The 26,312-nt window shown below is 39.5% G+C and overlaps 1 protein-coding gene across 4 annotated transcripts in view; it reads right to left on the bottom strand.

Moving 5' to 3' along the window:
- Positions 1 to 279: 279 nt before the first annotated feature.
- Positions 280 to 26,312, bottom strand: part of ZDHHC21 (zDHHC palmitoyltransferase 21) — a 48,166-nt gene continuing 22,133 nt past the window's right edge. For all 4 annotated transcript variants that reach the window (XM_082205119.1, XM_082205121.1, XM_082205120.1 and 1 more), the window contains 4 exons: positions 25,633 to 25,749; positions 10,130 to 10,173; positions 5,161 to 9,650; positions 280 to 4,983 (listed from right to left, as the gene is read on the bottom strand). In XM_082205119.1, the coding sequence (XP_082061245.1) occupies positions 9,518 to 9,650; positions 10,130 to 10,173; positions 25,633 to 25,749 (294 nt within the window). In that variant the 3' untranslated portion in view covers positions 280 to 4,983; positions 5,161 to 9,517. The remainder of the gene's footprint in view (positions 4,984 to 5,160; positions 9,651 to 10,129; positions 10,174 to 25,632; positions 25,750 to 26,312) is intronic.

Below are 26,312 nucleotides of genomic sequence, written 5' to 3' on the forward strand. Positions count from 1 at the left end.
ATCTGAACATATCAAAGTACTGCAAAATCCGCTAAATAGTGTGTGTTTTTCTACAGGCAGTGTCCTGATTTTAAAAGAGAAATTTAACATACAATTATGTTTATTTAAAAAATAAGATTTCCCAAAATACAGTACATAAGACATCTTAACAAAAGTAAATAATAATAATTGCTAACATAATTTGTAAAGAAAAACGGGGATGTTACATGAAGGAAAACAAATACAAAAATGTTGTTTATAAAGAAGACACATATATCACTATACAGTAATAGCACAATATGATTCTCCAGTAATCTTTTATTAGTCAAATTCAAGTACTAGACAGCTTCACAAGGCCAAATGTAAATAATTTTTCAGTGTTGTTTTGTAGCAGTCTTGGTACAACAGATAAAACAACAACAACCAAGATGGCACTCAGATATGCTCTAAAATGCTGAATTCCTTGTTACAAAACATTATTTGCGCCACAATAGAATATACTTTATTATGGCACTTTGGTTGAAGTTGGTCAGAAGAGATCTACCATATGACTTTTAGTATAACAGAGAATGAAAAGCTGCTTCAAGTATATTCAGAAAGTACTAAGTTTGTTTTACCCTCCGCCCCCCCCCCACCAAAAAAAAACCAAGCAAGCAGCTATCACAATACCAACCCTCTGGAAACCTCAGGCGTAACATTTTCACATTGTGTCTTGATAATGTGTATACAATTACATGTGTTTGACTCTATGGCAGGCAATGAGATTGTGCTAGACACAACAAGGAAATGATTTGAGTTTTAACAGGGCTAGGTTGTAGGAAATCCCATACCTAGGGTACCTTCAAGCAGTTTTCAGCTCCATTCTACATTTCTGTTAAGAGCAGTTATTGCTGAAGAACCACTTCATAGATACTTCTAGATATAGATACAATGGTACCTTGGTTCTCAAACGCCTTGGTACTCAAACAACTTGGAACCTAAACACTGCAAACCTGGAAGTAAGTGTTCTGGTTTGTGAACTTTTTTCCGGAATCCAAACATTCTCCATTTTGAGTGTTACACTTCTGGTTTGAGTGTTACGCTGAGGTCTGTCTGTTTTTGCTATTTAGTTTTTGTTTTTGTGACTGAGTGGAACCCAGTTCAGCTACTGATTAATTGATTGATTGTGTGACTGCAGTACATTGTTTATTGCTTTCATTTTATGGATCAATGGTCTTGTTAGATAGTAAAATTCATGTTAAATTGCTGTTTTAGGGGTTGTTTTTAAAAGTCTGGAACGGATTAATCCATTTTGCATTAATTTCTATAGGAAAGTGCGCCTTGGTTTTGGAATGCTTTGGTTTTGGAACGAACTTCCGGAACGGATTAAGTTTGAGAACCAAGGTACCACTGTAAAATGATTTATCCAGCTTCAGTGTGAAACTACAACACAGCAATAAATGGCCATTAATGTTGGGTCATAGATCTGTAGCAGTCCTAGAGGAAAAACATTATTTGGAAGTATCCTAAGGAATTCTTACACATTACCTTTCTAAGCTACAACATAGCAGCTCATGAGAAATCAAGCCGTCACACATGTTTCTCATATTCACTGACACAGGGAAGTAAAGACATGCTTCTTCTGAAGATCCAAAACATCTGCTACTTCTTCTCAGAGAAATTTTTGGTTTGAACCTATAACCACATTTCCATAAACCAGACCAAAACTTTAGACCTTCAGATCCTTGACCAGCAGGTGCTGGCTGCTTTAAGTTCCACAATTACTAATACTATACACATTCCCTTTAGAAAGTTGCTTTACCTGGAAATCTTAGCTATCCCGTCTTTTGGGTATGTCAGGTCAGAGGAAACAGCTTTTGTCCCTCCTGCTATAGGATTTTAGCAGCCAGAGGCAGATGTTGGCTAAACAGAAGTATAATTCAATTTGTTGAAATCTCATCCCCAAAAATATATGGGGGAATGGTGTGGACAACCAGTATCTCTTGCTAGATATACGGTAAGCTCTCTTTTATTTGCCCTGTACTGCAGCACTGTTTATTTCTCTTACTTACCTGGGAATAAGTCTCCCTGTGTATAGGATTGCACAGTAAATAACTTGTTCAAAGGTTGAGCCTAAAAGATACAGCTCACATGGCCAAACTCCCATTGGTTTTAATGATGCTGAACTACACCCAGTTTTTATTCTACGTTATTTTCTCTTTAGAGCGGCTTTCTGCTACTCCTAGCATAGATTGCAGTTATTTCCTCCTGAACTACAACAGAGGCATATTTTAATGCTGATCCACAATACAAAACTATTAGCTATAAAAGTGAAAACTTTTAATCATTTCATTTCTGATTGTGCAATTTTAAATCACTGGAAGCAAAAAGTTTTAATGCTGCGTTTTTTCATTATCTAAAACTTTCTAACTGCAAAACTCTACAGATCTTTCATTAAGCTTGCTTTGGTCATCTGTGTGGTGCCTCTGTATGCAAACATTTGTTGATTCCCAGAAATTGAAATTAATATTGCTAGTGTGAGAATAGGTTATCTGATTTACTATAGCAAAACACCCCATTTTGCATTAGAATTGCAGCATATATTTTTGTATATTATAGAATAAACATATTGTTCCTGGTTTGTACTAAACCATTTGAGTAGCTTTGGGGCGTGTTAGGAATTTGCACTGTCAATACCATTATCAATGGTACCATCAAATGCAGTTTGCATTATTTTGGGCATGCCTTTTGCACAATCAAGTCTTCTCTGCCATTTCAACCTATCTTGCCATTAACCTGTTTGCTGAGATACCGTGTGATGATTAAACAAAAAATGGACACAGTACTCTTATTGGGTAAATTATTTTCCAATCTTTAACTTGTTTTGTGTGAGGTAGAGAGGAGTATGTATACTGTATATGAAAAATGAAACACACTTGCTGGGGGGCAAACCCCCAAATGGGCTGGTCTCAGGTTTGTCATAGGCCTGGAGCAAAGTGCCCTCTGGTGACTCTGCTCCTCCATCAGTGGGTCCTATTAGGCTGACCTAGCCATGGGGAGAGGCGATGGTAGGAAATGCATTCTAAGCAGTGCCGAGTGATTGGCTCGAGCTACCCTTTCCATTTTTCACAATGCCCTGAAGCACTGGGATGGAGCCCCCTGGGACATGGTGCCAGGTGTGGGAATTGCTGGGTCCCTTAAAAAGTTGCTCAAGTATGGTGGGTGCCAATGCTTACATCAACAGGGTTTACTTCCACCTAAGCCTGGATTCTTCTTCTCTGGCGATCACTCATAGCCAAATAAGATTGTCTTCCATAAACACGATTTTAACGATGAGTCTATAAGGGACTGTGGAGGCCAATTCTGGACCCACATGTCCTTCTACAGTGGGGACATTGGTTCCCAGGTGGGAGTTGCTCACGGTGTGGATTTGCCAAGCGTGCCTTCCTCCTAGCACGTTTCTCCCTTTCATTCTGAGTTCGAGTGTCTTCAAAGTCCATGACACCTTTGGTAAAGGCTCTTCTCCAACTGGAGCGCTCGCAGGCCAGTGTTTCCCAGTTGTCAGTGTTTATACTGCATTTTTAAAGATTTGCCTTGTCTTTAAACCTCTTTCATTGCCCACCAGCATTACGCTTTCCATTTTTAAGTTTGGAATAGAGTAGTTGCTTTGGAAGACAATTATCAGGCATCCGCACAACATGACCGGTCCAACGAAATTGATGTTAAAGAATCATTGGTTCAACACTGGTGATCTTTGCTTCATCCAGTACACTGATATTGGTTCGCCTGTCTTCCCAAGTGATGAGTAAGATTTTTTGGAGACACCGTTAATGGAATCTTTCGAGAAGCTGGAGATGGCGTTTGTAAGTGGGCCATGTTTTACAAGCATACAGTAAGGTTGGTAGTACAATAGCTTTGTAAACAAGCATTTTGGTTTCCCTGCATTAGACTAAGTGTCCCATAAGTCCATGACCTATGTTTGGAATGGAATTACCTTTCAAATCCAGTGGTCTACAGTAGCTCCCAATACCATCAAGATCTCGATGTCTAACAACCCAACCCAAGCTGTAGAGTATTTTTAAAAGGGGCCGTAGGGAGAAGATTTCTTATGTCCAAGAAACAGAACATCCCCCTAGTCTATGGAGTCTACGCAAAGCTGCACCTGGTCTATCTCCAGAGCAAGAGAATTTACAGGGAGTTCTGGGTTTTTTGAAAATATGCTCTGAAACCTAACTTGCACATTATAGAACTGTAAATATATTTATCCTCATACACTGACATGACAAGTCCAGTTCTAAGGCTGTATAAAGCTCCCAAGCTGATGAAAACAATGGAGGAAGTCTAGTTGTGAATTCTTCGCTTTACATACCATTGACATCCCTTTAATGAAATGGATGTATATGGGAACATGGCCATAAAGCTAGACTTACATCAGAGCACCGTTAGCTCTTATAGCACACTGTACATCTCTCAGCACTAAGTGTAGAGCAATAAATCTTTTTCAAGACTGGGGTGCTATTTCTAGTTGCAAATATGCCCCATGGCACCGACTATACATATAAGAAATAATAGAAGGGTGGTTTTCATTCTACTGATGCAGAAAGTTAAGTATAAGTTTTTGTATAAATTTTAAACTGTCCTCCATTTTGCCATTATGGTAAAACATTTTTCTTTTAATTTTATAGCTTAGAATAGGAGAAGGGGGGGGGAATATTATCGTTCAATCAGTGCACATGATAGGGCATTTCCAGATCAGATCTCTTAAAAATTCAGGGAGGAACCTCTTGTGATTTATCACACTGATATGGTGAGGTAAACACAAAGTACAATAGGACTGTCCCGCCCCGTGAAATGTGTGCAGAAAGCATGTTGCGCAGGGTGCATGTGTAGCAAATCACACGTGTAGGAGCTGCTACATGCATCCCTGATTCAACAGACATGTGCAGTACACATTTGGAACCCTACTCCAAAGCGTTGCCTAACTTGCAGGCTGCCCGGAGGGGAAACAGAGGCCCATGCAGATCTCTAGACTTGACTGTGAGCTGTGACCAGTGGCGTAGCGTGGGGGGTGCAGGGGGGGCCGGCCGCACCGGGCGCAACATCTGGGGGTTAGGGTTAGGGGGCGCAAATCCACGGGTTAGGGGGCGCAAATCCACGGGTTAGGGGGCGCAAATTACTTGCCTTGCCCCGGGTGCTGACAACCCATGCTACACCACTGGCTGTGGCCCAGATGGTATGGCTGCAGTGCCCAGTCTCCATCGACAGGTGAGGTTTGTAGCCTTTGTTCTCTTACTTGGTCCTAATGAATATGCTGGTCAGGAATCTCAGCAATCATTGCAGCTGAACATTGTCATTACATCCGCCCAGTGAGCCTTCCCACCCACCTTTAGGCAGCTGCCAATAACTGAACTAGGCCTCACTGAGTCTCCTCACTCATTGATTAACCTAGGGATAGCTCAGTCAGTAAAGCCTGAGAATCTTACTCTCAGGGTTGTGGGTTCAAGCCCCATAACACGCAAAAGATTCCTGAATTGCAGGGGGTTGATCTAGATGACCCTTGTGCCCCCTTCCATTTCTACAATTCTGTGATTGTATGGCATCCTAGGATCACCCTTTGTAAGCAAAAGTGTGCTTCAGTCAGGGAACAAAGAGTTAAAATTACAGGACACATCATCACAAAATCTAGTTGGTAACTACCCTAATGATATTGGAATGGAATGATAAATTGAAGGTGTTAATATATATATATATTTCCTAATCAAATAAATGAATAAATTCTGCCTAAAGTCTGATTCTTATATTAAATACATTTATACAGCCATTAATTATTTTAGGTGCCAGATCGCAGGCATTCCCCCCACCCCCGCCAACTGCCTCGTTTACAATTATTAATGCTTAGCATTGCATGAACATTATGCACTTTTCAACTACTTCAATTCAGACATCCAAAAATTAAGAGATTATAAACAAACGGCACAGATGCAAAATAAGAGTAGAAAGCTAAGCAGCTGCCCTTGTCATATTAAAACACATTTATTTCCAACTAATCTCTCAATTTATTATCCTAATGTTATGTTTCAGATCCACCAGGAAAAGCATTTCCTAGGATTTAAATCTGGGGTTTAGTGGTTATGAGGTGACTCCACAGAACTATCTATCATTATGAAATGGGAGGTAATATCACAGAGCAGATAACCAGTCCAGTTCCTTTGAACTGATAATTTCATAACATTTTACTAGGGGGTGGACACTTAATTTTAGATAGAGAGAGAGCTTACAACATTTCACTGAACTTTTAGCATTTCCATGGTCTGCTTGGATTTTGTAGCAGTATATGCAGAACTGGCAGGAGTTAACCACCTGAGAATTGACAAAGGCTTAATCTCTAACACATCAGATGATGTTGCAAGGGCAGATATTGACTACTCCAGACAGGTTTATTACTAGATATGTCAGCAAAAAAACCTGCAAATATCTGAGTGCCAGAATGAGCTCTTTGTTTTTTCTTTTCTTTTCTGGATACACAGGGACTGTTTTTCCAAGTCAGGTAATATAAGACATTTATTGCACCATCATGCATCAGAATCTAAACATACTTTCTGGCACAAATCTCAATACTCGAGTATGAAAAAGAGACACATAAAAATACCCTGAATCTTGTTTTCTGAAGTTAGAACATTATTTTTATTCGAGGGTGGAATACCATTGTCATTACATAATTCAACCAAGAGAGGGCACTTTGAGAACAAGAGAAATAAGGATATCTCAACCTCGAATAGTATGTATAGAAACTTTTAGAATGACTGGGACTGTTTTTCTGATGCATTCAAAATTATCTTAGATTTGGACTTTGCACAAAAGGCATGCATTCATAACAGTACCTTGGGCAGTAGAATGAAACAGGCATTTAATAGATGTCATTACTGCTTCTGTCCCGAATTTGATTTTCAAAATAAATAATAGCAATAACATAACTGCATAGAGCAACTGTTCCAATTGACATTAAAAGGCGCTAAAATGGAGTTACGGAAGCCAGTGCACAAACAATCTTAGGAAAAAATTAAGAACTGTGTTCCTTAAAAGGGAAATGTGTACCCTGATTCTGTCAAAAATCTGAATGGCTTTTGTGACTTTTGGAAGACTGGTAGCTCATCTCTTTTCTTAATCAATTTGCATGGAACATTTATATTAAGTCACTTATTTAAACTTTCCTAAAAGCCCAACAGCAGGCTTTCTCAAAATGAAAAGACCAGAGGGACATTTCAAAACATGAAATAATTGCTGTCATTTTTATGGCGATTCGTGCAGAATTACCAGAATATCCCATTTTTAGAAGAGGCTGGAAGCTGGGGAAGGGGGCCGAGGAAAGGACTGGCCATTTCTTTGCTTGCACTAAAACTGCACTTTCTTTCTTTCTTTCTTACTTACTTGGAAGTATCTGCTAGCAGCCACAATGTAATCAAGTTTATAATCAAGTTACATCTCTGTGAGATACAGTTTAGGATGTCTAGTTCTGATTTTGTAGGACAGATCTCCTAACCGACATGGGTCACTTTAACCACATGCAGTATTTGCCTGCCCAGGACCACCTAGGCTGAAGATTGCTGGGGTGCAAAATCTGCTTGCACAGGTGAGCACCTTTTATATGCAAAAGTGGGAGCACAGATCATGCTTCCATGGGCAAAGCGCTTATGCTGAAATCTGGGCGTGTGGCAACTTTTGAAGAACCAGAAGGGGTTTGCTTCCTTTGCCAATGCCACCTGTCTGATAGGGCTGGTCATGCAGCAATCAGCAGCACAAAGGCTCAAAAGCGCGCCACCGAAGGGAGAGCTGCACACACGCTGTACTTCGGGACGGTTCCGACACAACGTTTGAACTGCTTGACAACAGCACTCGAAAGGAAATAGATACGATAAGGCGGAAAAGCACCAGGACAGCAATGCTTCTTTACCAGCAGTACAACTGGGGTTAAGCCAGGGTTCTTGCTGCAAACTGTGATGCTGTCCTTGATTTAGTGCACTGCTGCTATCTACACAACATTTCTCAGAACTGTTTCTCTGGATCAGCCTTCTGAATAGGGAGCATCCTTTTAATGGGGAGCTATCTTGCTAATTTTTATTTTATTTTAAAGAATTCACCCATCCTGCTGATTAGTACTTGACATAAACCTGAAATCAACACCAACATAGATCTTTGACTCGGATTACCGTTTGATCAGGTCTAATATTACCGGATAGGTATGCCCGCTTCATCTCGCTTTTAATCACCAGCTGCAGTTTAATAAATTACTACCATCTCATACACACTTAACTATTGTTTATCTTTTTAACATCCATATTTGCTATATATAAATACTATTTTTAAAAATATCTCCCACATATATTACCCAACCTATGCACGCTTGTGATTTAAATTCTATATATTTCTAGCAGTGACTATACAAAACAAGTATTATTTCAGTGACAACACAGTATTTTATATGTTTATATTAGCTATATTTTATACCGATTGGTAAAACCTATAGGTATGATCCAGCCAAAATTAAGCAGTGCAGTCTTCTGCAAGTCTGCTTGGAAGTAAGTCCTATTGAGTGCAATGGGACTTACCCCCCAGGTAAATGTGTGGAGGATTGCAGCCAAAACCCACAAAAACACATGTCATAATAAATTCGTTAGTCATTAAGGTGCTATAAGACCTTTGGATATTTTTGCTGCAACAGACTAGCACAGCTACCATTCAGGAAACTGATGGGCAGGTGGCTCACATGCCCCCCCCCCCGCCCAATTAGGATTTAAGAGATGCGTAACTTTGACTCGATCATGCCTAATTTTTAAAAATACACATCTACCACAAAGGGCTAATTATTGCATTTACAAAAAACAGGAAAAGAATCTTTTTCTTCCTTTTAGACTTAACAGTGGGCTGAATTCTTCTGCTTTGCTTTTACACAGGAACAAAAGACACTTTTTAAATATATAAAACTGAGGACATAAGACACAAAATTGCCCTTGCTTTAAAAAAACCCCAGTGTTAAAATGCCACCCTTTTCTAGAGATGAACTGTTCGATTGATATCATGCATCATAAATAAAAGACAACTTTGTGGATTTTAAGCCAGGTAAGCAGGAAACGGGTCTCGCCACATAAACTAGTAAGTATTACTGATTTTTTTAAAAAAAGAATGAAAAAATTCAAGGCAGGCAAGACACTTTTGAAACCTATTCATCTATGTAAAACATATCACACTGTCCAATATAAAAACAATTTTGGTCATAACTTTGTACATCAGCTGTGTTTGTTATTAACCTCAAATATTAAAGTAATTCCTCTAAAAAGCTAATTTGAAAGTAAGTACACTTTAAAAGTAAACAGAGAAATGTGCATTTAATCCCAATACGGAATCAAGATCATTATTATTAAATAAAGCCTGGGGCACATTGTGACGTCTAAGATTGGTGGGTAGATTTTAATTGGCTTGAGGACTGTCATGGTTCTATTATCACAAAACCTGCAACACACTTCCAGCATGGAGGACCCATCTGTGCCCACCATCCATCTGTTTAGACGTGATTGGCAAAGTGGTGGGGAACTCTCAGTGGTCGCCTTTGCCTGAAAGGAATAAACCACAGGATCTTCCAGCGAGTGCCAAAAACTTCTGAGAAGGTCTGCTGCCATGGCTTTCGGGGTCTCGATCTACAGACGACAGCATTATTAGTGAAAGACAGCATTCCCATGGTGCACTTCAGTCAAAGAGAACAATGCAGGTTGGCTGGGGAGCCATTACTTGACTCTGATGAATTGCATCCCAGCCACTACAAGAGCAGCTTTCCTTTCACTGCAGCATGCAGATGAGATTTAACTATGAGAAGCACGCACTGCATCTGTATCAACCAAAGGCAGCCTTAAAGCTACGGCAGCCCTCGTGATCCGCACAGTGTTTGCCAACAAAACAGAAACTTTCTCTAGAGCCCGTGCTTTGAAAAGGGAGTTTTGATGGCTTTAGATAGGAAAGAATAGTCTGGTGTTCTTTTTCGCTAAAGGGTCATACGAATCACGGCAAAACAGGGCATGCAAGGCTTTCATCGGTGCCTTCAGAGTTTCCTAAATAGACAACCTTTAACTGTATAGGCCCCCCCATTAAGCCTTTAGCACATCAAAACAGAGATACTTACATGTCTTCGCAACAGTTTGCCAGTTTTTCTATGCTTGTAGTGTCCTGTTATAGAGAAGACATTCTTTAAGTATTCCCTCGCACAATGAAGATTGCAAAATAATTATTCCTGCAAATGTATATATAAAAGACCATACATACAATGTTCTAATTCATGAGTAGGCAAACTAAGGCCTGGGGGCCGGATCCGGCTCAATCGCCTTCTAAATCCAGCCCTCGGACAGTCCGGGAATCAGCGTGTTTTTACATGAATAGAATGTGTCCTTTTATTTAAAATGCATCTCTGGGTTATTTGTGGGGCATAGGAATTTGTTCTTTTTTTTCTTTCAGAATATAGTCCGGCCCTCCACAAGGTCTGAGGGACAGGGGACCGGCCTCCTGCTGAAAAAGTTTGCTGACCCCTCTTCTAATTGCATTAGAGATATTTAACACGTCTTATAGTATGAATATGGATATTATTCTGTAGCCAAAGCCAGTGCAAAAAAACATAAAATGAATGTCATGTGAGTGAGATGAATAAACACCTAGCAATAAAGGACAATGGGAGAGGGTTCACCTCAGCAATATGTCTCTCAAAATTACAAATACCTAAATACAGATGGGTGTTTACCCTCACTAGATTCAACATGCAGTTAAAATAATTATTAAAACCAGGCATTCCGTCAGATAAGAGCTTGCTCCCCTGAAGAGAACAGATATATGAATAGCACCACTTAAAACCAGTGGTAAGACAAGTTTCCCATAGCAAAGGTCACAGTCTTAAAGTGGTTTTGAATGTCAATCACCCAGTAGAAATCAGCATTTATTGTTTGCCCGCTCAGGTGGGTGAAGATTAAACACCGTATAAACATAAGCAAAAACTTCTGCCAGCATTTGTGCTTCCTCGGTCTCTGTATAAGGCTGTCTAGGATTACAGCCCAAGTGAATTTTATCACTTATTTGGTAATGTGGCATGAAGAAGTTTAGAAATACAGGGGTGTTGCAGAAGTTACCCGTAAATTGGAATCTACCTGTAGACCTTTAGATGATTTGTAGTAAAGAAGCAAGGATTTCTGACTCCCATTTGATCATTTTTCTTTTTAAGCAAAAAAAGTAACAAAATTACTTCCCCACCAAAATTAGGCTGCTCGAATGAACAGAAAGCACACCAGGAGCGGATGTTTGTGTGCAAAGATTGCAAGGTCAGTTCAGCTCTGGTATTGAAAAGAAATTCCTAAGCTCAAGAAGTCTTCAAAGAAATCTTGTTCTCCCATCCTAACTATGTAACTTTTGCACCTGACTCTCACTGGTAGATCTTGGGGTTCTAGTAAAAAATAGATTGACAGGACCAAAATCTGCCCACCCTCTGTATTAGAGAGCTAATTGTGCAATTGTTCACATGCTCTTTCTAGCAGATATTGTACTGTGAAGATTATGGTCTTCCATGAGCCCCAAGGAGACAACAGGGTAGATAGCCAAATGGATAAAAAGAACAATACATGATAGTATAATTTCAATAATATAACTGCAATAATCCTATTGTGTTCCTACTGTAAATAAAGAGGTATGTGTACAAAAAGCGAAAAAAAGCTTGACCACATTGCTAGGGTGGGGAGAATTAAACCAAATTGCAATAAATTGCAATAAAACATGCCCATATTTCAAAGCCAAACTGATACGCTGCTCTATTTTGCTAATTCAGAACTTCTTCTATTTTAAAATACCTCCCTATTCCTGTAATATCTTTTTTTTTTCTTTTCGGAATCTGAATGGGACTATCAATAGCCTATTTGATATTCAAAAAGGCTGCTCAGCAACCTCAGCTGAACACCATGAATAGAGGAATGGAGAAAAGAAACTACTGCTCTTTGAAAGTTAAATATGGAGACAGCTGAACACATGAAAGCAAGTTTGTCTCTCGTCCACCTGCAAAGTTCTCCTACCAAGCAGATGGGCGAAATCTACTTTCAATGTGGAGCGAACTAATTTACCTTATGTGATGTTTTTGGACTGCAACTGAAAGTCAAGCCAGTAATTTGGAAGTAAAAGGATTGAAATATCATTCCTAAAACAGCCCCCTCCATGTGGAATGTTTTCCCCCTCCCCATTTGTGTCTCATCACAAAGGATGGGTAACTTAAAAGGGTGTCCCCTTTTTAAGTTGCTTTTACCCATATGAAGGCCCTGATCATTTGGGACCTTAAGTCCAGGATCACTGTGGGATGAGGGGGCTGCATTGACGATACAGGGGCTGTTTAAAGTTAGATTTGTAAAACAGTCTAAATCATAGCAAGATTTTGCCATTCACAGTTTTGTTTATGTGTAAGTATTCGAGAAAAATTCAGCAGCAAGTGCAGAATATGGTGTCAGTTTAGTTTTAATTTGTGTAGTCTTCTTTTATATAAAGTGTAAAACTTGTAACTGCGCTAAAATTTCTCCTGCCCTATATTTTCATAACAGATACCATTAACAGTAAAGGGTGTTTTCTAGTGCACTCTGCATGCAGTCTTCATTTGTCACACTAAACCATGGTTTAGCACAAGCCACAGCAAACCATGGTAACATGTGCTTCCCCTTCCTCTGCAGATAGAAATGACACTTTATGTTTTCCCTTAAAAGCAGCTTGTTCTTTGATCCAAACTCTAGGTCATAGTTTACTAGCCATAGCTAACCATGGTTAGCTTTTAAAAATCAGCTGCGGGAAACACCGCTTAATGTTCAACCACAATTCCTTTCAAGTTGCTTTCAAGGAAAAAAGAAATACCGTATTTTTCTGTGTATAACACGCCCCCTATTTAGGGGGACTTCAAATTAAGAAAATGGCAGGAGACTTCCCAGAGTTCTTAAGTTTTTTTGGGGGGGAATGTCCAGACTTGGGTTTTTTTTTGGGGGGGGTGATTGCCGGCAATTGGTCACCCGCCTGAACGCAGCTGCCAATCGCATGCCTCACGAAAGACAACAATTGTCTGCCCAGTCACCAACCGCAGCCAGAAATCACCTGCCCAATTGCCGCAACAACAGCCAATCCCAAACAGCCCTTGGTGCATACACCAGTCACCCGCCCAATTGCCGCTGTATATCTCCTACTCGTGGCTGCCAACAATCGCCCGCCCCCCATGCAATTACCCTGTTTAAGACAACCCCAAATTTTTAACAATATTTTAAAATAAAAAACCCTTGTCTTATACACAGAAGAATACGGCAAGTTTCAATCCTCAGTCATCCTAAGACTTGGAAATCAGATATGGGAAGATTTAATTTTGTCTGCATATATTATATATATGGCATGGGGGGGAGCGGTTGAAATATATATTTATACACATTGGGGACAGAGTGACTTTTGCCGCTGTTGTTAAAGTTGAAAAACAATGAAGCATGGAGCAATGGATAAATTTCTGGAACAACAGAATGGGATATCAGCTCCACCCAAGGCATGATGGATAACAGCAACAACCATGGGAAAGAAAGACATAACATCTTACAAGGACAGGAAGAAACACCACAGACAGAATAATTGCCACACACAGGAAGAACAAGGATATAGTTTGAGTTCCTCACTTGCAATTTTATGAATCATTTAATGTGTCAACACGAATAGAAGTTATTAATATTGCAGTTGTTGTATGAGGGATTATTATTATGACTGGAATGCAAAGGAAATCGGTAAGATTTTGGAATGCAGAAATAAAGCAAATAATCAATTCATGAAATCTAGCACGTGGGAGGCCACTTTACCTAAATTATAGAATTCGGTATTTGAACATATGTTGTTAATAATTGTATTATAAATTGGTATTGTTATAATGAGGCTATTATTGGTTTGTGATTGAAAACTAATAAAAAGTATTAATTAAAAAACCCTATGTATGTGAAAAAGGAAATATATATTTACACACAGACTGAGTCAAAGGGAATATATAGGTTAAAATGTCCAGTATTTTTTTAAAAAAAGACTGGGATCCTAACAGTTGCATACAGAATGCCAGAATCCACCCAGTTTTCATCCTTTAGCTCCTCACTCTTCCTTCCACAAGCTGTTCTTGATGACAGAGACATTCCAGAGGGAACATTTAATAAATAACAGCAACAAGTATAGGATTAGGAGAAACAATGGCCACTAACACATGCACAGAAATGGCTTCTGCTTATGCCCAGGATGTTTAGATCCCTGCCAAAAGAAAATTTTTCCTCCAGCATTCGCCATTTAACATTTTGGAAGCGATATGACATAAAGGCATCTTAAAGGCAGGAAGTGAAGTTAATTCGGACAACGTGGGAAAAATAAATGGAAAATGTAGGTAAGAATTAAACAATTATTCTGAACAAGAGGAAAGGTCTAGATGCTTAGCTCTACTTGTAAGAAGGTACAGATGGGCAAAGCCTATGTTACATTTATATCTCCCATCCCAGCTATACAGCAGCCCTTAACAATATTGATTGGTTCAATACGAGCTCAGAAGGTATGTTTCACTTTCTGAATTGCCAATATTTCCCGTGGCGTTTCAGCTTTCTCTAGCAGTCTTGTATCTAAATAGTGACCCAGAATGACCCTGCTTAGCTCAGTACATCTCAGGAGATCACAGCTTGAAGTGGGCAAATGGGAATTCTTGTTGTTTCACTTAATAAGAGCACTTCCTGGTAGACGAGTTGCTTTTCATCTTAATGTCAGTAGTTAAATACTTAAACATTCTTGATTAATCCTAGATCTTCAAGGCTTGGAATATTTGAAAGTAGGAATTGTTAAGACTAAAACATTACTGCCCGATTTTCCCAGATGAAGCATTGGATATGGTAGCAGGCAACTATCAAAAACTGTTTTGAAAAAAAGTTCAAGTGATTGACTCATCAGCTTGCTTGAGGATTCTGAACCCGAAGAGATTTCATGGGATGGATCCAAGTTGGTTCAATAGCTCCAGATGGCAATGAATGAACTGTCAGAGAGGAAGGAGCCATCCACCAGGTTTCTTCAAGGACCAGTGCTGGGCCCAGTGCTGTTTAATGTATTCTACAAATGAGTCAAGAGGAAACTCAGATCTACGACTGACGAAAATGGAAAATGGAGAGCCCAGATAACAGGGTACTAGAAGAGGAGTACTTGGCAAACAAAATACACTATTTTCTTTTAAGAACTCATAAATGCACAAGTGAAAGATGAGGAATAACTGGGTGCCAGCAAGAAGGATGTAAAGATTATGCTGGATAATGAGCAGAGACTGGAACTCTAAAGTTCCATGTACTTTATAGAGCTATATAGATAAATACCCAATAGATCAAATTATGTTTTGTTAACAACTCTGCTTTCAGTACTCTAGCCTGAGTACAGTCATACTTCGGAAGTCGAACGGAATTCGTTCCGGAAGTCCGTTTGACTTCCAAAATGTTCAGGAACCAATGCGTGGCTTCTAATTGGCTGCAGGAAGCTCCTGCAACCAATCGGAAGCCGCGGTTGATGTTCGGGTTCCAAAGAACGTTCGCGAACTGGAGCACTCACTTCTGGGTTTGCAGCGTTCAGGAGCCAAAACGTTCGACTCGCAAGGCGTTCGACTTCCGAGGTACGACTGTACTGCTAGACTGAGGCCACCAAGCAGATCTGAGTCTGATCAGTGCCTGCATGAATAACTACCCAAGAAACCCACATGGATATGATTTGGGTTCCAGGGTGGATATTCCTATAAGAAAAAAATCATTGAATAAATACAAGCCTAGCACTTTTAAGCCCCATCCAGCATATTTCTGGGCAACAGAAAAATATTCACAAGGTAGAAAAAAATGGAGAAGAGCTATAACTTAAAACAACTTTGCAGGCACATTCTAGGTGGAATAAACTTTGATATAGCTCACGGAAGTAACTGCATTGGATTTTAGCCTTATATTCCAGACTTATATTACAACTCCCATCAACCACAGCAAGCACGACCAATGGCCAGGGAAAATAGTAGTTGCATTTCTGCAATATCTGGAGGGCCAAAGGTTCTCCACACTGATAGAAGTACAATGTTAGCTTTGCTTCATACACTGCTACAATAATTTAGGAGCAAATAGCAACAACATTGTAGCTTTGTTTAGCAGTGCACATTTTCTACGCAGACCCGGAGATCAGCCTTTCTTCATGTGCCTCCTCTGTGTGATGTCTGGATGGTTGCAACACAAGAACAGAGCCCTCTCTGCAGTGGCTTCCCGTCTGTGAAATGTTCTCCCCAGGGTGGTTCACCTGGCACCTTCATTATACACCTTTAGGTGCCAGGCAAAAATGTTCCTCTTTAACCAGGCCTTTGACTGATCCGATTTACATCCTATGCCCTTTTAAAATGTGTTGTGGAAGGGGGGATTGTTGAGTTGTCTTTGATTTTATTATATATTTTGTGTTCTCTTCATACTGTGATTTTATGTTGTGGACCACTCTGACATCTGCAGGTTTGGATGATATACAAATTTAATAATAACAACAACAGGAGCCAAAGTTATTCTTTGGGTGGTTGTTTTTTAGAGCTACAGCTTCTTTAGAGCTATAGCCATTTACCTAGGTGTAGATCCCACTGAAGGGTCACGGGTGGCGCTGTGGGTTAAACCACAAAGCCTAAGACTTGCCGATCAGAAGGCCGGCGGTTCGAATCCCCGTGATGGGGTGAGCTCCCGTTGCTCGGTCCCAGCTCCTGCCAACCTAGCAGTTCGAAAGCACGTCAAAGTGCAAGTAGATAAATAGGGACAGTTCCAGTGGGAAGGTAAACGGCGTTTCTGTGCACTGCTCTGGTTTGCCAGAAGCGGCTTAGTCATGTGGCCACATGACCCGGAAGCTGTATGCCGGCTCCCATGGCCAATAAAGCAAGATGAGCGCCGCAACCCCAGAATCGGCCACAAGTGGACCTAATGGTTACCTTTAAGGTCCCACTGAACTTCCATGAGGCTTACTTCTGAGTAGACATGCATGGTTAATCTCATATCAAGAATGGCAGTGTTGCGTCTGAAAACTGTTTGCTTTGCACACCGATAGATGCAAATGCATGTTCCCAGTTGAAGCTTGGGCCATTCTCATGAGTAAAGCTGCATCTAACATTAAAAGCAACAGGGAACCCCTCATTCATAAAAGAGTTCCACAAATGCACTGTAGCACAGACTGGACAGACAACATAGGGCATCGAGATTTTAGTAATAAAGGTACAGTACGTGCCTTTCATGATGTCTGAAATCACTAAGATTTCTTAGATATTCAGCTATTTGAAGCCAAGCATTATTTTCATGCAAAGCAAAAAATTAGTAGGTTTACATCAGTTTCCCACGTTGGAACAAATATGTCTCAATTCCATTTCAAGGCTACCATGTGATTCAAGTTGACAATTTAATTTACAAAATCATTTAGCCCTCCACAATGCCCATTCAGTTCAATGGGAAATTTAAACAGCTGTAAGTCACACAGTGCCTCTGATATGGTACAACACCCAAGCCAAATAAAAAAAAAATCATTAAAAATTGTTTTTTTATCTTACCCACTTTGCTGGAAAAGTGGTGTAAAAGAATGTTAATACATAAATGATTAAATTAAATTATCAAATGATAAATTATTGCTTATTGGGTAGTATATATGCCTGTAAATAAATAATCAACTAATTCAAAAGAGCCAAACAAGAGTAGGCTGAGAAAGCTAATAGGGTAAAAAAAAAGGCCTTATAATTCCACTATGAAGAAAAATATAGGGCAAATCTGACACAAACCATACATGACTTAATTGTTTTATATTTCAGTATATGTAGACGTAGACCATTATTGTCTTAGAAGAATGCTGACATCCTACCCTGATCCTGATTGTTGCTCTACTAAAACTTAATTATAAGGATTAATACTGCCTTTGATTACATTTCTAGCATGTTTGAAAAAACAAGTAAAGCCCTAATTATTAAACTAATCAAAACAGTATTTAATAGATTATCAGATTGAGCATATGATTAAAATATTTTGCTTAATTATAATAAGATGCTTTTCATCTCCATAAATAAGTATTTTACAATATGGCTGTTCCAGGCTCTGGTCTGGTGTTGTTATATGAAAATGTTTGGTATCTATTACAGACCAAGAAATCAACACTGTATGTAACAGGGATCAGAATATTATTTCCAATTACAGATAAGTCACTTGTTTTATGTTAAATAGTTGTTCTTCACAATCTTTCCTTTAAAGAAATTTTACTGAGCCAAACATGATACAATTTTTAATATTCTAAGGACAATTTTTTGTATTTGTAATTTATATTTTGCCTGGTGCCTTTGTTTCATATCTTCAGGTGCCGGGCAAAAGCATTCCTCTTTTCCCAGGCCTTTGACTAATTAAACAAACAGTGGGAGAGGTATTACTTTTGTTTGCAACTATGGTATGCATTTTTGAGTTTTTATATTGCAGACGGCCTTGTGATTTAATAAATAGCAACAATTATGATAGTAATCAATTAGGCATCTAGCAAAAGAGAGATTTTTAGGAAAAAGCTACTTAAGCAGAAGTTTTGAAACCACACCTTCCAGTACTGTAATACTATATGTGTAACTTGTTTTATGATTGTAGCTGGAGTAGAGTTTCCCAGTTGCCCTAAAAGTAAACACTACAATCCACACCAAGCTTCTCTGTGCAGAGGTAGTCCTGCTGATTACAATGAAAGCACCAAGTCATCGTTCACCACCATCGTTCACTGAAATGGGAGTGGGCAATGAGAGAAATATTGCAAAGAACAAAAATGTAAATGGTTCACCATTTGGTATACAGGATAGAATCCTTTCCAAATTTGAAGGGGACGCAAGTTGTGCAAGAGCAGTTTAGTAAATGTTCCATGTATATTAGCAGAGATGATAGATGATAGATAGATAGATAGATAGATGATAGATAGATAGATGATAGATAGATAGATAGATAGATAGGTGATAGATTGATAGATGATAGATAGATAGATTTAGAAATCTATATAGTTATAATTTTAAGCATGTACAGGGCCGTCTTACCCATAGGCGCTAGGGGTGGAGGGCACCCAGGGCGCCAGGCTCTCAGGGATGCCAGGCTGTGAGTCCGAGGCCCGAGAGTTGAGTCCAGGGAAGAGCCCGTCCATCGGTCAGAGCGCCGTGGCGGGTTCTTCTGCTACGAGCGGCTCTGCACCGTGTGTTCAGGGGCAACTGAGCCAGTGAGACGCTGAGGCAGCCAGCTGGCTCCGCCCTCCTGCATGCCTGGGACTGGGCAACGGGGGGGGGCGCACCGGGCGGATCTCTGCACCCCGGCGCAGCATTTACTTAAGACAACCCTGAGCATGTATAATTTTAACAAAGTTTACTTAACCCCTTTCCATCAGTTTAGATCATTAAACAAAGCACATTTCCGTGACAAATTGGAAGGCCAAGGTAAATTTGTCCATACCAAAGGCTAGGTGCCTCTGAAAAAAGGAGCAGACCTCAAAAACCAACTCACTGTGTCCAGAGTTGGGTGCATGCTGGTGGTGGTGATTGTCAATGCTCTGCTCTGCTAACTAAGTTAATAAACATATAGCAAACTGATTCAAAAGTGTTCTTTTCTGCCCAAAGGCAACTTTTCTGTTTGCTTTTCATACCCTCTGGTATCACTGATCTACATTCACTTCTTGATTTCCCCCCGTTGCATACTATCACAGACCTTGTGGCTGCTGTTAGTGGACTCAGTGTCTATTATTCAAGTCTGAATCAAGGTGTGTGTTTATGTGTGCATGAGCATCAATTGTGGAGAAGGGTGGGTCTACTGAAACTGGCTTCTTGAAACATCAGTACCCAAAAAGTGTGAACTCGGGAAATGCCCAATGCATGCATATCTACATCCCAGTCTATTACCAGCCCTGCCAACATGCAGGAGATATTCCAGGCCACATTAAGGACAATTTCCTTGTATATCAAATTTATGGACTGCTCTTTCACTTTATATTTTTATAATGTTATTTGTACCACCTCCAGTTCCGGTTCTCTATTTCAAGTGTAATATCCCATTCCTTTCCTCACATAGGTCTTGTGAAATCTTTAGGGCCTGTCACTGATTCCTAGACCCAGCTATAAATGCTGAAAGCCAGACCCCCAGTTATCCCAGTGTAATCCAGGATTTCTTTTTCAAACTGTGTTAATTGTCTGGTAGAAGCCTACTTTATTGCTGGCTTTGATGTAAATTAATGTACTTGAGCCCAGAAAAACCAAGTAGAAGAAACTATGTCCTATATTCTTTTCAATGCACCAACAATGAGCAATCTACTATGCTTGCAGAAATCCCAAAGTCTATAAAGACCTTTGGAGCATCAAGTGAAGCCTATAAATATATTTGGAGAACAGAAGTAAACTCTCCAAATTTAGCAGGGCGATATGCTACAGGGACACGGGTGGTGCTGTGGGTTAAACCACAGAGCCTAGCGCTTGCCGATCAGAAGGTCGCGGTGTCAGGGGTCGAATCCCAGTGATGGGGTGAGCTCCCATTGCTCAGTCCCTGCTCCTGCCAACCTAGCAGTTCGAAAGCACGTCAAAGTGCACGTAGATAATCATAGAATCATAGAATCATAGAATCATAGAGTTGGAAGAGACCACAAGGGCCATCGAGTCCAACCCCCTGCCAAGCAGGAAACACCATCAGAGCACTCCTGACATATGGTTGTCAAGCCTCTGCTTAAAGACCTCCAAAGTAGGAGACTCCACCACACTCCTTGGCAGCAAATTCCACTGTCGAACAGCTCTTACTGTCAGGAAGTTATTCCGAATGTTTAGGTGGAATCTTCTTTCTTGTAGTTTGGATCCATTGCTCCGTGTCCGCTTCTCTGGAGCAGCAGAAAACAACCTTTCTCCCTCCTCTATGTGACATCCTTTTATATATTTGAACGTGGCTATCACGTTCAAATAATTATCACGTTCAGATAATTATGTACTGCTCCAAGCGGGAAGGCAAACGGCATTTTCGTGCGCTGCTCGGGTTTCACTGTGGTCTAAACCACAGAGCCTAGGGCTTGCCGGTCAGAAGGTCGGCAGTGTCAGGGGTCCCTTTACCTTTATGCTATAGAAATTAAAGGTGACAGAGTGAGAGTAAGTATTCCAGTCCATATTTTCCAACCTTTGAAAATGGTCAGTATGAAATGTTTTGCTATCCAATCCAAGGACTTGAATCTGTGTTTCCAAAAGGGACAAAACATATGACCTTCCTTGCTGGCTAAGTCAGTAGAGCATGGTTCATGGGTTCAAGCCCCATTGCAAGGGTTGGACCCTTGTTGTCCCTTCCTACTCTGCAATTCTATGATTCTATATGTGGAGCCCTCCTTAGAAAGATAGACTCCAGTTGAACCCAAAACCTAGAGTCACCCTTCTCCATGAAAGCGACCATGTATTTGATTTCATTAGCCATATGGTAGCTTTCCAAGTGGTGTTCTTCACATACTTCCTCTAAGGCATATGTAACAAAGAATGTTGAATTCTGGAGAGTTTGCTACAATATGTAAATATTTATTTTCTTTTGTTAATGTTGCAGTTGCTGTATGGGCAACCCAATTGCGTCACATGGTTTTGATGGTTACTAACCTTTCTAATATATAGTGGCTTTGCTTCTTCCACACAGCCACATCCCTACCTATGGTTTTCCAAAAATTTAAATAAGTTATATACAGCATATTATTTAAATGTATGGCATTCTGCATCTGTAAGTAACAGACACTGAAGCAGCAAACTGGAATATGCAACATGTAGGAGAGTTACATTCAGATAATGTATCATGTTTAATTTCAGCCTGAGCATTTGAAAAAGAACCCTACAATTGTTAACCAATTTTGCTTTCAGGCAAGTGTAAATTCACAATGCAAAATTAAAAAAGGAGATGATATATAGCACTGTGTCAAATGCAAGCAATAATGTACAAAAATAACCAATGCACAATATAAACACGAGCCCTCTACATCCACTAACTGTTATTATTTTCCTTCTCAAGCCATTATAAACAAAGTGAACTTTTCTATCTTCCCACCCAACTGTTCAGTATTTATGTTCCAATAGTGCCATCACATTATCATATACAGTTAAAACAATTAATTAACAAGGAGCCCCGGCAGCATTAATCAAATTACTAATGTCAGTGCACAATCAGTTAAGGGTATAGCAAAATACCTATTAAACAAAACTATGAGAATGTATTCGGAATTTTTTTCTTAGCAGATGGAGAAATGAAAATTATATTGTAAACAGTACAAAAAGCAAAATATGTCACCTGCATAATGACATATTTATGTTTGTGTCTTTCACTGAATAATATGTCGGGGTATGAGCTAAATTTATTTATAAAAATCCTTTAACTCTATTAATCATTTGCAAGAGCATATGGAAAAATGAAAATGCATCCTGTTTAGAATTTTAAATAAAAAACAATCAAAGGTAATCCTTAAAATTAGGCTTCAGATTAGTCTCTTCAAAGGATGCAGTTCAACTGAAACATCTGGTAGTGTTATGTTGAGAGACAGACCTTTTTTAACTTTGGAAATGAGATTAGTAGATCAGTTATTTGTAAGTGTCCAAGTAATTTCTAATTATTTTATCTGGGTCACAGATAATCCGCTTTTACTGGCCTCCCACAATGACATCAGAGGATCACTGCTTAAGTGATTATCCTGTTACCTTCCAGCAGCCACTGGGAAGCTGGATTTTCCATTTGTACACACGGAGAAATGGCAAAATGCTCCAGACAAGTGGTGTGTCCAAATCAAGACCCAGAGTTTGGTAAAAAAACATTCTGTTTGCAAACCACTGGCAAATCAAACAGTAAGAGCATTACCCTAAATTCCAGCCACCTGAAAGAAAAAGGTTATCTTGCACAACTCACATTCTGTCATTGCATAATATAGTACATGTTCATCATTCTAAATTATCACTCACTTAATTCAAGTTACTAGAAGGTGTGTCAGTAATTAATGACATGATGGATGCATGTACATATTCATACAAAACAATAATTCAACACAGATGAAAGATGGTAACATATACTGATGAGCTTAGAACAAGAACTGAAAGTTAGCATACTGGGAAATTATTTCACCAGCCGTAAATGCCTAAAATCAGAAGCAAATGTACTCCATTTGAAAGTTTCTCACTGACCCACCTGCATGAGGTTTGCCAGATACAGATCAAGGGATCTAATCAAACCAACAAAACAAGCATGAAAATAAAAGGACAGGAACCATAAGGCAGTCATTGGGTCTTGGGAATGCATCAAAATTCCCATATAGCAACCCATGCACTTTGGTTGATATTAGTTTCCAAAATCTTTTCAGGACACGGATAATAGGAGTATGGATTTGGAGTTTTCCTAAGACATATTCCTATTATGTTTAAATATCATTCTTTTTATATGTTAAATCAAGTATTTCCATTTTTTCAATGAAATATTGAGTCTTCGCGTCACCTTTGACACCTATGTGTAATTCTTTCAGTACCATTCTATTCCAAAATCTCTCTGTGTGAAATCTAAGACAAAGAAGTCTATTTCCTGTTGTCATACCAGGGCATTGGTCCAGCTCCTCAAAATAGGAGGCTTGTCATGCTAAGCCAAACCATGGCTTAGTGCAAAGCAAACACAAGTCGGCTAGTTGTTCTAAAACAAACCATGGCTTACTGCAAAGGCTACTCCGGAGGAGATTGCAGTCACTTTTGCTCCTCCCAAATCTTTCTGCTTCTGCACTGTGCTAAGCTGTGACTTTGCTTAGCACGTTGTCCAAATACAAGCTTGTGGTTTATCTCTCTATCCAGGCTTACCACAAGCTGTATACAAGTTTGTCCTCTGGTTTACACAGCTCATGCCAAATCTCAAGAGAGCTAAAACCATGAGCCTGTTGTTCAGAAGACACACTAAGCCAGGCATAGGCAAATTCGGCCCTCCAGATGTTTTGGGACTACAACTCCCATCATCCCTAGCTAACAGGGATGATGGGAGGTGTAATCCCAAAACATCTGGAGGGCCGAGTTTGCCTATGCCTGCATTACGCCAAGTCACTGGCTGAGCTTAGCAGCAGAAAGACCAGGATAGAGAAAAGTGGTTTAGATCTCCTCTCCTGGAACACATGTTGGCTTGGTGTGACATGTGGATCAGGCCATTTTCCCACTTGGATCGTTGCAATATATATTGCTACTTTTCCCAGCTTTAATTTTTGTTCGAAATGTAACGTTGATTTAACGCCTGTGTCACAACAGTTATGACATCTCCTCACAATAAGGTTTTCTGACACTGATTCTAGACTTTGCTGCTCTTTATCTCCCTGTTCTCACCTTAAACTATTCCTTGCAGTCATGCTCCTTTCTAGTTCCATTCCTTGGTACTTTCCCTCAGTCTTCCCTTTCCCAGGATGTTCTCCCACCCCCTGTTCTCTGCAGTGGCTCCCCGTCTGTGGAATGCTCTCCCCAGGGAAGTTCGCCTGGTGCCTTCATTACACACCTTTAGGCACCAGGCAAAAATGTTCCTTTTAAACCAGGCCATTGGTTCGTCTGATTTACATCCTATGCCCTTTTAAAATGGTTTGGGGGGGGGCAGCTATTGGGTTGTTGTTTTTATTTTTATTATATATTTTGTGGTTTTATATCTTGATTTTATTTGGTAAACTGCCCTGAAATTGCTGGGTATAAGGTGTTATATAAATTCAATAAATAATAATATTTTAAAATTTAGGCCCCAGTTATTTTTTCTTCTACATCTTTTTTTTAAGAGCAGCTTTCCCATTTCTTATACAAACATTAAAAATCACACAATTACCATTTTTATTTTACTTTCACGACTATTTGAGGGAGAACTGATAGGACAATGAAATGAGATGAAGGGAGATCCCGGCTTAAATTTACTGAGTTCCATTTTAGCGGCAGATGCACATACATCTGTTTACTATTGAATTATAATGCATTATTTCTTCTTGTTTTATTAGGTTGTTTATTTCGAAGTTATTGTGACTTTTTATCTAGGATCTGATTGTTGCTATGAATGTTTGATGTTTAATTAGTGTGTGTGTGTGTGTGTGTGTGTGTGTGTGTGTGTGTGTGTGTTGGAAGCTGCCCAGAGTGGCTGGGGCAACCCAGCCAGTTGGGGAGGGTATAAATAAAATAAATAAAATAAAATAAAATAAAAATAATGCCAATTTTATATACCAGGCTTGTGTCACTGCAGAAGGGCATAAGCCATTTCTCTTCATACCACTTTCCTGGCTGAAACTGCCCACCCTCCCCACACTATAATTTTCCCCAACTCCCCATTGCTACAATTCTGATCCAAATCATCTCCACTATCCCACTCTGTGGCTCCATTTGCCATATGTAAAAAAAGAAAAACCCAGTTGCAAATCTCCGATGATCTTGTCTGGTTGTGTCTTGAGTGTACCTCAAGTTCTCATATTTGTTGATATTTTGCATTATAGATTGTGCCTGGTAAAGAATTACATGTTTTTATTCAATATACAGCTTAGCATACTTTTAAGCATTTACACAACAACATGCACAGGGGGAAAATGTTATTCTGAAGGAAAGAATAAAATACTTACATTGAATATACCAGTCAACTGAGTATAAAAGAGTCCCGTAATTCCAATCAGCATTATTAAACCCATGAAGGTAGATATTCTTATCAGGGCAAGTTCATGTCTAAATACAAATATATCCTGTAAATAAAGAAAAATAGAAACCATTTTTAGTTGTCTTTTGCATATAAGACAGGCTCTCCAAAACATGAAAAGGAAAGAAAAAAGACAATTAGATCTAGGAAATACAATTAAAGTGAAATTTACTTTTTTTGTTGGGTGCTGTTTCGCTCAGCATCAAACTTTTTAAATATATACAGACCAATGAAGGATAACAATGTCTGGCCTCTTAATGAAAGAGGAAGTCTTTGAATTGGCACCCAATCTCAAATCTGAAACAACAGATCTCATATTCGTTCCACAAAATTTATAGCCTATCAAACGACTAGCAAGTTAGAATTGGATGGGTTAAAAAAAAGGGTTCTGTCCTCTTCAGGTTCAAATTGTTATTCTATTTGAATTTCTCAACAAAGCCCTTCTAGAGCCACATTTGCCAGTCAGGTACTACTGGCGTGGAAAGAAAATGGTAGCTTTACAAAGCCCAGTATACACAGCTGTGCAAGCAAAGGTCATGTCAATATGTAGGGCATGATCACCTGGGAGTATTTCTCACTCTTTGCATGAGCTAGGTGTACTAAACTATA

Source organism: Podarcis vaucheri, assembly GCF_965113315.1.
Source record: "Podarcis vaucheri genome assembly, chromosome: 17".
In the NCBI taxonomy this organism is placed as follows: Eukaryota; Metazoa; Chordata; class Lepidosauria; order Squamata; family Lacertidae; genus Podarcis; species Podarcis vaucheri.